Source organism: Emydura macquarii, unplaced genomic scaffold (genome assembly GCF_026122565.2).
Source record: "Emydura macquarii macquarii isolate MOO-44397 ecotype Brisbane River unplaced genomic scaffold, CSIRO-AGI_Emac_v2 contig_1363, whole genome shotgun sequence".
NCBI classification, from domain to species: domain Eukaryota; kingdom Metazoa; phylum Chordata; order Testudines; family Chelidae; genus Emydura; species Emydura macquarii.
The window spans coordinates 8,957,370-8,972,129 of NW_027131500.1; the positions used below are offsets into that span (position 1 = coordinate 8,957,370).

At 41.1% G+C, this 14,760-nt stretch overlaps 1 protein-coding gene across 2 annotated transcripts in view; it reads right to left on the reverse strand.

Moving 5' to 3' along the window:
* GALNTL6 (polypeptide N-acetylgalactosaminyltransferase like 6) overlaps positions 1 to 14,760 on the reverse strand; it is an 834,312-nt gene that overhangs the window by 7,657 nt on the left and 811,895 nt on the right. For both annotated transcript variants that reach the window (XM_067551729.1, XM_067551730.1), the window contains one exon: positions 13,028 to 13,144. In XM_067551729.1, the coding sequence (XP_067407830.1) occupies positions 13,028 to 13,144 (117 nt within the window). The remainder of the gene's footprint in view (positions 1 to 13,027; positions 13,145 to 14,760) is intronic.

Sequence of the window (14,760 nt, forward strand, 5' to 3'; positions counted from 1 at the left end):
CTCCTCTGAATTATTTCTGAAAGTGATGCTCTTTTTAAAATGAAGTGTCGCAAATGATACACTCTGCTTCAAGTGTGACTGCAATGAAACGGCATAGATAGGCATTATTACTTCCCTTGGCCTGCAGGCAATTCCACCGTACATACAGCATATATCAGAATAATATTTGCCTTTTTTTCCTGCTGCATATCATTGTGAGCTCATGTTCTCTTTGTTATCTGCTATCACTTCCTATTAGTTTCTGCACTACAGGTTCTTTAGCCAGCATTTTCCTTGTTTGGCCCTGTGCTGTGCTTTTTATGTTCTCTTTCCCCTAGGGTATTGCTTTACATTTATCTACAGTAAAGAACAATGGACAGCTTTAACCTGGTTTTTAAACCAATCCTTGCTTTGTAAAAGGTTAAGTCATTTTCTCCTTTTCTTTGTGCTTCTTGAAAAAAGCCTTCTACACCCTCTGCTGAGGTACCTTATTATTCATCAGCAGAGGGGAAAGCAGGATGTGGCACTGCAGAAAGCAGCAAGGCTGCTGCTTCAAAAAAGCAGAAGCCTTAAAAAAATATCACTGCTAATCTGCAGGCCAAGTTACAGGCCTGAGGCGCAAAATGAGAAATGACAGACACCAATGCAAAGCTAGGAATCCCAGCTTCCCAAAGGTGTGGAACAGCAGTTCTGAAACTTTCTCACTCTGTTGACTACTTTGTAAGAGACAAAGCCTCTCATAGGCCATTTTCTAATCTTAAGTCTCCAAATGTTTCATTCTGCATACCAGCAGGAAGGGCAGCACAGACCATTGGTGATCTATGGACCTTAGCTTGAGAACAGCTGCCATATAGAATGCACTGGTACTCTAATTACCAGCTTGCGTCCCTCATCTACCCCCATTTCAATTACTGCATGATTTCTGTAGATGACTGCTTCGGGACAGCTAGAGACAGAGATTAAAGTTGTGCACCATATCTTGTCTGAAACCAAAGAATCCTGCCTTTCCAACATACAGCTTTCATTTCCAGCACTGGTGGGCTGAGAAATATTGGACCTTAAACTTTCAGACTACCAGGGCTTTTTTTTCCTTTTATCTTCTCAGCTGGCTGCCTTTTGAAACAATATCTAATTTTCTTTCTGCTGCAGCAAGTGCTGCCTTTCCCTGGTGATGCCATAATAAAAGCAACTTCAGCAGGGACTGGAACTCCCTCTTAGAGCTAAGCAGAAAAGGAGCAAATTAGATTGGATGGAGGAGCAACTCCCTCAAACTACTATTAAAATCCTGTATTCACAGAGAGAGTTCAGTGGCATTCATCACTTTCAATCTCATCCCTTCACACTGGCTCCTCATTTTGCAATTTCAGTCTATCCCCCACTGTCCTGAGAATTCTGCTTGGTTTGATATCAAATCTGGTCAGCATAAAATGTATTTTATCCTCCAGATAATGTGTGAAGATGTTACATGGTAATAGTCCCAGTGATCAGCCCCATGTCTAGGGCCCTACCAAATTCATGATCCATTTTGGTAAGTTTCACGGTCATAGGATTTTTAAAATTGTAAATTTCATGGTTTCAGATATTTATATCTGAAATTTCACAGTGCTGTAACCTTGGGGTTTCCTGAGTCAAAATGAGGTAATGGGGGATCACAAGACTATTGTTGGGGTGTCATAGTATTGCCTCTCTTACCTCTTTGCTGCTGCTGGTGGGGTGCTGCCTTCAGAGTTGTGCGCCCAGCCAGCAGCCGCCGCTCTACGGCCACCCAGCTCTGGAGGCAGTGCAGAAGTAAGGGTGGCAATATCGCAAACACCCCCCACCCCTCACAACAGCCTGGTGCTCCCCTGTATCTCCCTTTTGGGTTGGGACCCCCAGTTTGAAAAATGCTAATCTGCCCCCCCCCTGGTGAAATCTGTATAATATAGCGTAAAAGTACACAAAAGACCAGATTTCATGGGGGAGACCAGATTTCACAGTCCGTGATGCATTTTTCACAGCTGTGAATTTGGTAGGGCCCTACCCATGACACTCCAATTGTTACTTTCCTCATAATTTGATTCTGCTGCCCCTCTGGCTTGCGTCATTAGCCAATTTTTGGGGCCTTGCAGGATTGTTTTCATTAGGATGACAAATGGATGATAGGAGTCATTCTGTTTACTTACAAAGAACGTACACTGTTTCCTTGAACACAGTAGGAACAATAACAGCAGGCAGTTTTCTTGCTCACAATTTCCAAGTGTGCCCCTCCAGTTAAATCTATGCCACAGGGAGTCTCTCTCGCTCCGCTTCTTCTCAGGACCGCACTGAACTACTTTGTTCTCCCTCTCACACACATGCTTCTCATTCGGAGTTGTGCCATGCATCCAATTGCCTTGGGCAGAAGCTTCTATTATTTCCAGCTGTGTCACTACAAAAAGGAGCTTAATTGTTCCTTCCATTTAACCTGAAAGAAAGGCGCTTAGCACACCCATTGGCTTAAACCAGGTCTGTGATGAACTTTAGATCCTGGCAGCCATGAACACCTTCCAGCATAATGTCATTGTTCTGCTAGTAATTAACCTTATTATGGTCTGTCAGTCAGTATTATGTCCACTCAACAATATTGGCTTTTGCCAGACAGCACATTTCCAGTTTTCTACTAGTTTCTGATATGGGCCTATAATAAAGTCTAGACAAATTATATCCATTGAATTTGCTGTATTCACTAAACCTGTAATACTGTTAAAATAGCTAGAGTTTGTTTGGCACAAATGTCCTTTATAAACATGTTGCTTATTCCCTTTTTCTTAGGGCTTGATGCTGTGTGGTATAGAAAACCTCTGCTGAACACTTTCAACTCTCACTGAAGTCAGTGGAAACTGAGAGCACATAACATCTGAAGGCTAGACTGTGACTTGGATTACACGCCTATGTAAGTGACTGAGAGCTCCCCCTATTTAGGCTGCTTGGATGTTTGCTCCGGGTGTGTAGAAGGAAGCAGGTGCTGTGTACCAACCTCTATTTCTTTTTCCCCAGAGACTGTGAGCAGGGAGAGCACAGAGCAATGGCTTTACTCTGCTGCTAAGCAGCATAGCTGAGCCTGGACAGGCAGGTGTAATTGCTGCTGGCACATCCCAGTTTACTTATGTGTGATCCCTTGCCCAGGGCGCTGCCTGAAGTCAGAATGTAGCCCATAGAAGTAAGAGATGGAAAAGATCTATTAATTGATCCAGACTGGTTCACTGCCAGTACAAGCTTTATTTCCTACAACATATTCTTTTTATTCATTTTGTTTTTCTTTCTGTTGAAGTTTCCTTGATCTTCATTTTAAAACTCAAAACTACAGAGTTACACATCTCCAGCCCTCTGATTCCCTCACCTACTCACTAGAAATTTAAAAAACAAAGAAACACACAAACAAAAGAAGCTAGCCTTTTGTCTACAGATTTGCCTTTGGAACCTTGGGATGGAAGGTCATCTTAAACTACTGCAGGCTGCATAAACGTGTACCAGGTAGGATTGCTGCCAAGAGATTCATCTTTATTTTCTGCCCCCAACACATGGTGAGAGTGAAGTTGTACAAAAGGTTATATCACTGTCTCGTGGCAGGGAGGGGGTCAGCATTATGCAGGTTATATCCTGCCACTGATTTTTCTATAGAACTCTCCGAAAATTTTTATGGGAAGTTACTAAACTGGATCAGCAGCAAATATGCATTTAAAAAAAGACATAACCATAGTAATAAAATATTCGATACCCTAATCAACATCTTTGGTTTCTACCAGCAGATACAGAAATCATGTAGGCAACAAAAAGCTAGCAAAAATTAGAGTCATGTATTTACAACTCTGCTTGAGCACCCTTTTAACCATGAAAACCATTTTCATGGTTTTCTGACAAATCTCAAGAGGAATTACGTGTTCACATTCTCTTTCCCTGGGAGACATTTCACTTGGAATATTTAAACTAGAAAATGTATTTAAAGCATATTGCATGTAACATTCCTGCACAGGCAGTAAGATAGACTAAGTGATCTAGCAAGTCTATTTCATCTTATATTTCTGTGATTCTCTGATTCTTTTTTTTTTTCTTTAACTGGCAGCTTTGAAAAACAGAGTAAAATGATTCCTACCCCTGCCACAAACACTTTGCAGGTTAGATGACTTTCACTTCAAGATTCTGAAGACTTCTTAGAATGTATTTGAATCTTTAATTCATTTGGTCCCTAAAACAATCCAGACACCAGTATAATGTAAGAACCACTAAGAATAATCTTAAAGCAGCACACCATTGCAACAGTAGGCACTGTACCATGTAACACATCCCAGTTGTTCCACTGCAAATATTTTTGCATCATGAATCTTTGCTCCTTCAAAATCGATTTTTTAGTTTAAAAGGAAGAGGTTACTCACTCTGTGCAGTAACGGTGGTTCTTCGAGACGTGTTTCCCAGTGGGTGTCCCACTTCAGGTGCATGTACACCCCACACACCTTTGATTGGAGATTTTCATTAGCAGCATCCGTTCAGCCTGTGCATGCACCCTAAACATCATGACCCGCACTGAGGCAATATATGGCTGCATGAGTGAACTGCCCTCAATTTCTTCACCACCACCTAGTCTCACAAGAAACTCCAAAGCAAAGGGGAAGGAGGGTGGGTAGTGGAGCACCCATAGCGAGACATCTTGAAAAACCACAATTCTGCGTAGGGTGAGTACACTCTTTCTTCTTCGAGTAGTGTCCCTATGGGCACTCCATTGCAAGTGAATCCTTGAATGGAGGAGGGAGTTTCAGAATCTAATCTACAACTGAGAAAAGAACTGCATCTCCAGCTGCCATATCCAGTCTAGAGGCATCAATTAGGGTGTTGTGTCTGGAGATGGTATGTATGGAGGACTATGTAGTGGTGCTATGGATCTCAGTTATGGGGACATTTTAAAGTAGGGCTGTAAATGTAGACTGTGAGCTCATAGAATGAGGAGGTGGAATGCTAGTAGCACCATAATACGCAATAATACATCTGGAGAGTCATTTTGACAGTCTCTGGGTAGAAATAGTAGATCCTTTAGATCTATCTGCAAACAGAATGAATGGTGTAGGAGATTTCCTGAATGATTTAGTTCTATCTAGGTAGAAAGCTAGTGTCCTTCGGACATCTAGTGTGTGGAAAACAGTCGCCAAAATGGAATTATATGGTTTTGGAAAGAAAAATAGTAGATGAATAGTCTGATTCAGATGAAACTCAGAAGATATTTTAGGAAGAAATCTGGGATGTGGCCATAAGGAAACGTTGTCATTGGAGATTATTTTGAAAGGAGGGTCTGCCATTAAGGCTCCAATTTTGCCCACTCTTTGGGCTGATGAAATAGCCACTGAAAAGGAAGTCTTAATAGATAAGTTCAATAATGAGCAGGTTGCCATTGGTTCAAAAGGAGGTTTCATGAGATGTGTAAGAATCAGACTGAGGGGTTCTTCACCTGAGGAAAAATGTTTCCCAAGCCTTTAATGAACCTTATAATTGTAGGATGAGGAACCCCTCAATTGTGAAATGAAAAGCTGCAAAGACAGCTAAGTGAATCTTGAGAGATCTAACTCTCAGCCCTGTTTTCTTTAAATGCCACAGCTAGTGGAAGCAGGGCAGATTCAGGAGCAATTTTCTGGAGGTCACACCACTCACAAAATCTTTCCCACCTTTGAAGATAAGTAATTCTGGTAGACTCTTTTCTACTTTTTAGTAATATCTGCTGTACCTCTGAAGAGCAGTCTGACTCTAACTCAATGAACCATTGAAGAAGGATGCTTTGAGGTGGAGAGTTCTAAGACTGGGATGAAGCAATCGACCAGTGTCCTGTGAGAGGAGTTGAGGAATGATTGGAAGCTTTATTCCTGGACAGAAAGCTAGGTGAAGCAGGTAAAGAAACCATGTATGCCTTGACCCAGGTTGGGGCCACTAAGATAATTCCAACTTTCTCCTGTCTGATCATCTTCACCACTTGAGAATCACAGGTGTGTGTGTGGGGGGGGGGGGGGGAATGAGAAAAATAGCTTCTTGTCCATGGTAGGAAGAAGGCACCCCCACCAATGAATCAGCCTAAGCTGCCCCTTGAGCTGAACAGGTGGCATTTTTTGTTTGAAGCTATGAAGAAGAGATCCACTTCTTGGAACCCCCAAGTTTGAAATATAGGATCTGAGAGTTCAACTCCCATTCCTAGTCTTGGGGAAAAGACCTGCTGAGAGCATCAGTTGTGATGTTTTGCCTTATATAGCAATTCTATAACTATAGCTTTGGTGTAGAGGGAAGGGGATCTTGGTTCCCTCCCCCCAGTTGATGTAAAACATGCAGGGCATATTGTATGCCATGACTCTGATTGTCTTTGATGAGAGGCTGAAAATGAAGGCAGGCATTTCTAACTGCCCTTAGCTCTGACAGATTGACGTGAAGGGTGGTTTCTTGGTGTCACCATCTGCCCTGTACCATGTCAGCATCAAGGTCTGTCCCCTATCCCAACAGAGATGCATCTTATCATTGTGGTTACCATTGGCACCAGTTGGAGTAAAGAAACTTCTGCACCTACATTGCGATGATTTCTCCACCTGTCTGGGGAGTGTTTCTTCTGACGGGGACCAGATACCTATTTGAATAAATGGTGTCCTACATTATCTATAATCTTACATTAGCTGTCACAAAAGTGCAAGATGCCATGTGACCCAGAATCTGAAAACAGTTTCTGTCTGAGGTTTGGAGGCTCATTTGAATAGACTGACAAAATTTGATAGTGCTCAGCATCTGTCTAAGGGAAGAAATGCACTGGCTGCCAGGGAATCCAGAGATGTCCCTCTACTCTGTATATTTTATACAGGAGTCAGTGTGGATTTTTCCACATTCAGTTGCAGGCCCAAGTTCAGGAAAAGGCAAGTGTCCTCTGTGTAACAGAGAGCACCTCCACATAAGACCAACCATTGAACAGCCAATTGTTGGAGTATGGAAACACTACAATTGCCTGTAAATGCAGGTAGGCAGTCACTACTGCTATAATCTTTGAACACCCTCAGAGCCAAGGTAAGGCCAAACAGGAGCACTTAGTACAGAAAGTGATCCTGGCCTATAACAAAATGCAGATATCTTCTGTGAGGTGTGAGTCGCAATGTGGAAGCATGCATCTTGAAGGTTCAGGGCTGAAAACCAATTCCCTGAATCTAGTGAAGGAACCATCCTGAACTTCATGAATCTGTTTCAGAGTCTTAGATCTAAAATCAGTCTCCACCTTCCATTTGTCTTTGGCACAAGGAGGTATTTTGAGTAGAAACCTCTTCCTTTGCGCTGAGCACGAACAGGTTCTGTCACTCAGATAGAAAGAAGGGAGATTATTTCCTATCTTAGGTAAGAGCTCATGAGAGGGGTCATTGAAGAGGGAGGAGGAAGGAAATGAGGAGGAGGAATGGAAGTAAAATGGATGGTGTAGATCATTATTAATTCCAGCATTCATTTGTCTGAGGTGATACATTCCCAAGCCTGTCAGAAAGGAGAGAGGGGTCTCCAAATGTGGGGAGGTGGGCAAATGATTGCAGCTGGCAGTCTACAGAAAGGGGAGGGTTCAAATTATTGACTATCCTTTAAAAATTGATGCTTCAAAGCAGCAGCAGCCTGCTGTAAACTAGTGTCAGATGGAATAGAGGATCTCTCTCTCTGGAACCTCTGTCTTTTTCTTGGAGGTTCCATAGGTCTCTGAAACCCAAAGTATTGCATTGGGTGGGATCTTTGGGCCGCTTGGGTTCTACTAAATTTTCTTTTGTTTGCAAAAGTGTAGGTGCCTAATGAATGCAATGTGGCTCTAGAGTCTTTTAGAGTATGGGATGATTAATTGGTATTCTCTGTGAACAACTTCAATCCGTCAAATGGGAGATCCTCTGCCATATTCTGGACCTCTCTGGGGAACTCAGATAATTGCAGCCAGAATGAGTTGAGGTATCTGCAGCATCTAAGATGCTTGAAGGGCTGTCCTGGCCAGTAACTGTCCCTCAGCAATAATAGCTTGGAATTGTTTCCTTTGGTCTGGAGGAATGTGCTAAACAAAACAATTAAACCTCATATAATTTGTGAAGTTGTATTTGACCATTAGCACCTGGTAATTTGCAGTGCGGAATTGTAGGATTGCATATGAGTAAGATTTTCACCTTAGAAGGTCCAGACGCATCTGGTCTCTCTCATATGGGGTGCACTTATGTCAGTGGTGTTTACATCATTCATTCACCACATCAACTACCAAAGCATTGTTGGAGGGGTGTTGCCTGATTTCTGGGTATTTAGGAATTTGAATGGGGTTATAGGCTCGCCAGCTGATCTGATCAGAAGATAATGAGGTTCTAGCCCTGGAATCAAGCTCCAGAAGAGTTTTATAGGGAATCCCGGGGTGCACGACAGGAATACTCACACAGATAACTGAATCTGTATAATTTTATAAGCTTTTATTAAGATAATATAAAATGATAGACAAATGACTGATTAAAAGAAAATGAATAATCAAATGGATAATGATAGGATTACAGTCTTATTCTAAAGACACATGTGATATATATATGTATATATTTATACAGTATGCTTTGGATTAACATACTCACACCCTTTCCAGATGACCTGGTTGATAGAGATGTCCGGTTCCTCAACTCTTGAGTAGAGGAGTGAAGAGCTAGGCAATGCTCGAGAACAAAAGATCTTAACCCACTAATTGAAAGAAGTTCAAGAAGAAGTAGCTGATGATCGCCCCAAGTAACATGGTTTGCCCCTTCTTATACCCTGAACAATATGGGTCCTCCTCCTAAGTCCAAACTTGGATTCTTCACCCCCAAATTATTAGGGTACACTTATTCCATAGGCTGGCAGATTTGTGCATATTAATGACATATCCATATTCTTTCAGGTGGTTCGTGCATCTCACCTTTGTTATTTCTGGCCCTTTCTGTGGGTTTTGTGGCATACCTTTGAAGTTTACTTGGGGAATAAACTGAGGCAGTGGTTATGTCCAATGGTACCGCTTTTCTATGGTTGGTCTGCCCATCTCTTCCAGACAGTACTGGTGCCTTCTTGGAACCATGTTTTCTGTTAGAGCTACAGGGTCTCTCCAACCCATCAGTGCTGGAGAAACCCTTAACCTCTGTGGTATTTACTGTGCCTCAAGGTAGAGGCTTGCCCGGGATTTGAGGGCTAAATAAAAGTTACAGTTCAGCAGGATGGGACTTTCCTAAACAGTGAACACACTTAGAGGGTCCATTGCTGAAGGGGATGGCCTCTTGGCATGTGAGGCAGCATTTAAAAACCAGTGAACTGGGCATGTCCCTCTCTGGGAGGAAGGATTCTCATGAGGGAGGAAATAACAGCCATCCAAATAAAAGTCAGCTAACTAATTAACTAAATAAAAGTAAACAAATCTAATCTCAGAAAACAAAGCTAACTAAAATTACTAAGGCAAAGTAGCTGACATGTACGCACTGCAGTCACACTAAGGTCTTCCTCAGGCTGAGACAAGAAGGAACTGAGGGCAGTTTGCCCATGCAGATCTATATAGCTTTAGCGTGGAGCACGAGGATGTCTAGGGCACGTGCACAGGTCGAATGGATACTGCTAATGCAAATCTCTGATCAAATGTGTGGGAGTCTCACATGCACCTGAAATGGAACACCCATACGGACACTATTTGAAGACAAAAAATAAGTTCCTCTTCAGATGAAAATTAGTCTACATTTATATTGCTTTAATTTTCTTTTGCAGATGATAATCTTCATAGGATTTATACTTTGAAATATTTCTCATCTTATTTAAGACTATGTTGAAAGGTATATAAACTAATCACAACTTTGTTTCCTGTAACTGAAAGAATAACTTTCGCTTACAGTGTAATCTCTTCTTGAAAAGAAACCTCCAGCTCATTATTGCAAAATAAAACAGACTGTAACATTTTAACCTTAGAATCAATTTACTTTTCATCTGAATTTAAAAAATGATCAACTTCCCCCCCCCTTCTTCTGGCCTTGTTGAATCTCTGAAAAAGCTCCATCTTTAGTGGTTTGAAGAATTGAAAATCTCCAACAGTTAAAAATTAATGAACCTTTTTATCTTCCTTCACCACGTATGGTACTCTGCTTGTCTAGAGCTGCCCTCTCCTGATAAATGTTTGAACTACATATTTCACATTTCAGCCCACCTATGGGAAAGCAGAGAGGAATGTATATAATGCAAACAACTCAGGGCTTGATTCTATGAGGTGCTGACCACTTTCCACACCCAGGGAGTCCAAGAGAGTTGAAGGTGCTCGGTACCATCCAAAGTAGTGTTCTGCAGCTTGTAGAACCAACCCTTATATTATGAAATAATGTTTGTACCTTATACTTTACTTGAATTTATGCACAGTTTTGTCCTCTTATTGGCAGCACTCCATAGAAATAAATATCTGCACTAGAATTTGCCACTTTTTTCTGAAGCTGTTAACCTCTTACACCTCTCTGTCTCCTTAAGTGAGGGTTTCAGTAGTCCTTTGCCAATTAAAGTGTACTGTTATTTTCAAGGACATGTTTTCTTGCATTGATCTGAATAATATTCTGTTGTATGAATGCATACATATGGGTTATGTGTCAGCCACACAAGAATAATTCAGATTGTCTAGGAAGCATAGATTAGTCAGTTTAAAGAGACACCATTATTCTGATTCACTTCTTACACTGGTTTTTCATTGGCTTAACTCCATTTAAATTACTAGAGTTATTGCTGATCATTAATGTTGGGGAGAGTAGAATCAGACACATAGTATTTTTTTTAATTAAATCTGTTTATAGTCATTGTAATATTCAGAAAATCCCAAAATCATTTCTTTCCAACCATCAACTCTTTCTGAAAATTCTCCCGACTTGCTGTCCCTCCTTCCTTTCCACACTGAAATTTGATTTCAATGGGAGTTTGGTGCCTAAACCTCCTTGAGGATCTGGGCCATGCTCTCTTCTTCAAAGATCAGTTACATCCTCTCTCTCCGCTATTCTTTCCTCCGGCAAACTCTCTTCTCTCTCCTGTTACCTCCGTTTCTTGCTGCCTTCTCTTGCATCCCCTCCACCCATCATCGCTTGCTTCCTAACCTGACCTCTTTTGATTCATAGATAATAAAAGCTAGAACAAACCATTGTGATCATCTGGTCTGACCTCCTGCATAACACAGGCTATAGAACTTCACTGCATTAACTCCTGATGAACTAGAGCATCGTTTTTAGAAAAGCATCCAATCTTAATTTAAAATAAAGTCTAGTGAGAATCCACCACAAACATTGATAAAGTGTTTCAATGGTTAATTCCTTCACTGATAAAAATTTGCACCTTAGTTCTCATGGAAATTTGCCTACTTCAACTTCCAGCGATTGGATTTTTTTTAATACCTTTGTCTGCTAGATTGAAGAGCCTTCTAGTATCAAATATCTGTTCTCTATGTAATTATTTACAGATTACACTCAAGTCAATCCTTACCCTCCTGGCATCACACTCAATTTCTCCGTTGCTCTCAATCTCTCTCTATCTCTCCTGCTTCTGGTCTCTCTCCCATTCTCAAAAAGCTGTCCCTTGACCCTAACTCATCCAAGTACCCTTCTTTTTTCACTTCCATTAAATGTGCCATATACAGCTGCTGCTGTGAATTCTCCTCCTCAAAGTCCATGACATATTCCTTTGTCTGGCTCTACCCAAGCAGTAAACTGCATTCACTAAGTCCTATCAAAAACCTTTGATGTGTCTTCACAATTATAGGAGCAGAAGTAGCCAAAGCAGGAATTGCTGCAGTGGGAGGCAGAGGACAAAATGGGGCTCTGGCCAGGCCCACCCATCCCAACAGACTCTCTGAATGTTCAGGAGTGTTCAGGGACTAGAACCCAGGTGGTACCTCCCCCACTTTCCTTCTCCTACCCCTCAGCATATGGCCTTGGGGAAAAATAGCAGAGAGTAGCCAGCCAGTAATGGTAGTAGTGGAAGCAGCCAAAGCAGGGACCTTTAAATGTTCAGAGAACTTTCTACAGTTTTGACTGGACTCTCTCTTTGCCCTTTGCTGATTGGCTGTTTGCTCCAACCCTCTGCCTCCCTCAGTCTCTTCACTCAGCCTTATTTATTCCACACCTGCCCCTTTTACCCTTTTCTCCCCTGACCTGTCCCCCTCACTATCTCCCCTTCCCTTTCCATTTAGCGTATCCCCTTCTAAGTAATCCCTCTGCCCCCAAATATTGGGAACTAACATATTTGTTGACATCACATGGTTCACTCTCCTAGTGTGTTAGATCCATCCTGTGTCTGTCCTGTCTATTGAGATTGTAAACTCTTCAGGCCAGGAACTATCTACTAATATAGTGCCTAGCTGAAGGGAGACCCATTATTGGTTGGCTCTAGACACTGCCTAATAAATACGATTGATAATAAAATAATACATTATCTCTTTTCTTGATTACAGCCTCTTCTTTTCTGGCCTCTCTGAATCCACAGGGTTCCTGTTGGAAATGCATATTGCTCCTTTCTACACCAAATTCTTTCAAAACACAGCTGCTAAGATTATTTTCCTTTCCCATTGACCTGACCCATCTTTGAATCCACCATATTTGAAACTTTTTGTCGCATTTCCAGTCATTAGGGTTATTTGGCTGAAGAGACAAGGAGGAGACAGACAGGGTAGGCTCCTCTGCGCTTTTATGAAACAGATGTGGATGTTTCATGACAAACATGTATATGTTAAGAAATGCTGAGAGCTAACTGAATCAAAGTCAACATTTCTGTGTAACTCAGCAAAAATCAAAAGCCTAAAGAATGTCTGAGCATAACAACTCTTTCCATAAATGAAACTAGGGGAAAGTAGCCAAAAAAAGAGGACTAGCAGAAACCCTAAGGTAATATTAAAGTTTGCTTTGTAAAAGTTATTAAGACCAACAGTAGATTAAAAAGAAATCCATGCTGCGTTTAGACTTAGGAAGAGGAGAAAACCTCAGAAAGGTCTTAAGAATCTGGGGAAGAGAAGCAACAATTGTGCAATGCTTTTTTCTTTACATTGTTAAAATACCTGTTCATGTGACCACGTTCGTTCTGAGCCGTCCTTTACACAAACGTCTAGCCTCAGCTCAGTCCCTGTGGCCCCATGTTTACTGTCCACACAGAGATTGGCTGCCACATTTCGAATCTGCAAAACCAAGCAGCAACATTTCACATCATACAGCAGGCTGAGGAATAGGACTTGTGAGGATGAGGAGGTTGAAATTTGACTCTGTCTTGGTTCATTCAGAAATTAGAGATATGGATATAGGTACATTACTTATGTATCATCAGTGGGACTTTCTGTGTGGCAGAGAGACTGAAGAGATTGTGTCTGGGAGCGATTTATTCCTTCCTCTGCACCAGCATTTGAAAAATTCTGTTAAGAAATTGAGGTTACATTTTGTATTGGAATAGGGAATAGTTTTGGGCATAGGGACTGGAATTAAAAAAAAAAAAAAATCTTGGGAGGGCAAAGTTTAGTTTGTTGTTGTTCTCCTGCCACCAGAGCAAGCTAAATCAAGTGCCTTCAGAGGAAAGTCCTTCTGTTTGAACCTCCACCGGATTTCAGTGACATTTTTCTAAAGCTCAGACACACACAATTCCAGTGCTTCTTTTTATTTTTACATTAAAATTGCTGCAGATAAGGTCAAATACTGGCATTTCATATGTAGAATCTGAAAGAGCCCTTAAATTTGCACTGAAACATGTCTGGAGCATTGAGAGAGTCCTCTATGCTGTGCTTATGGATTCTGAGGTCAATATGCACTGGAATTTATTCTGAAAAGGAAATAGCCTTTTTGAAACTTAAGGTAACTTACTGTCAAGCAATAATTAGTTCCACAACTTCAGTCATACCTTATATGTGGCACTGATTCTTTTCTTGGAAGACACAAATACTGAAGAGCAGTGTGGACACTACCAGTGATAAGAGAAGGTATCAAGTGTATTCTGCATTACATGCATGAGCTTCTTTGAGTTACTTAACTGCACTATTTAAAAATCTCCTACACTTTCACAGTCTGGAGCTGAATCTTTAACTTTGCCTATTAGACATATGTATGTAAATTGAGAAATCAACACATGTGCAGAGATTCATGCAGAGATTACACACGTGTAATGCATTTTAAATGGGTGTATGGTTTGGCCATCCTTTTGGAGCACATCAAAAATGGAGAGTGAACAAAGCAACAATTAAAGTCACACATCTGCAATTTTCGGCAGAAAATTTTGTAGACAGCTATGATTATTGCCATGCAAAGTTAAGCAAAAGTAAGCAAAGTCACTTGTAAACATTACGTATATGTATACACTAAAGCAGTAAAGCCTTTTAATACAGAATAAAGCATTATTATTGACTCATTCATATTGGAGGCAATGTAATCTAAATGAATGAGCCAGGAAGTTTTGAATTCTAATCCTGGCTCTACTGATTTACTATATGGCCTTAAACTAGACACTTAAATTCTCTGCTTCAATTTCTCCCTCTGTAAAAAGGGGATGATAGTAACTATCTAGCTACCTTAGAGTAGTGTTGTGAGGGTTAATTAGTTATTGCTTGTACAGTGCTATGTACAGCTATTATTATTTTAGTTGCTAAGACGTCTGCAAGGGAAATAGTTGCCTAGTGTTACTGTAATGTGTGACCATACTGGGAATCTGAATTCAGGTTCCAAACACAATTGATGACTCCCCAGGCAGGCAGGAGCTAAGAAGCACATTTAGCTCTCTAAGAGGATGAAGGAAATCTCTCTCTCTCAGTTC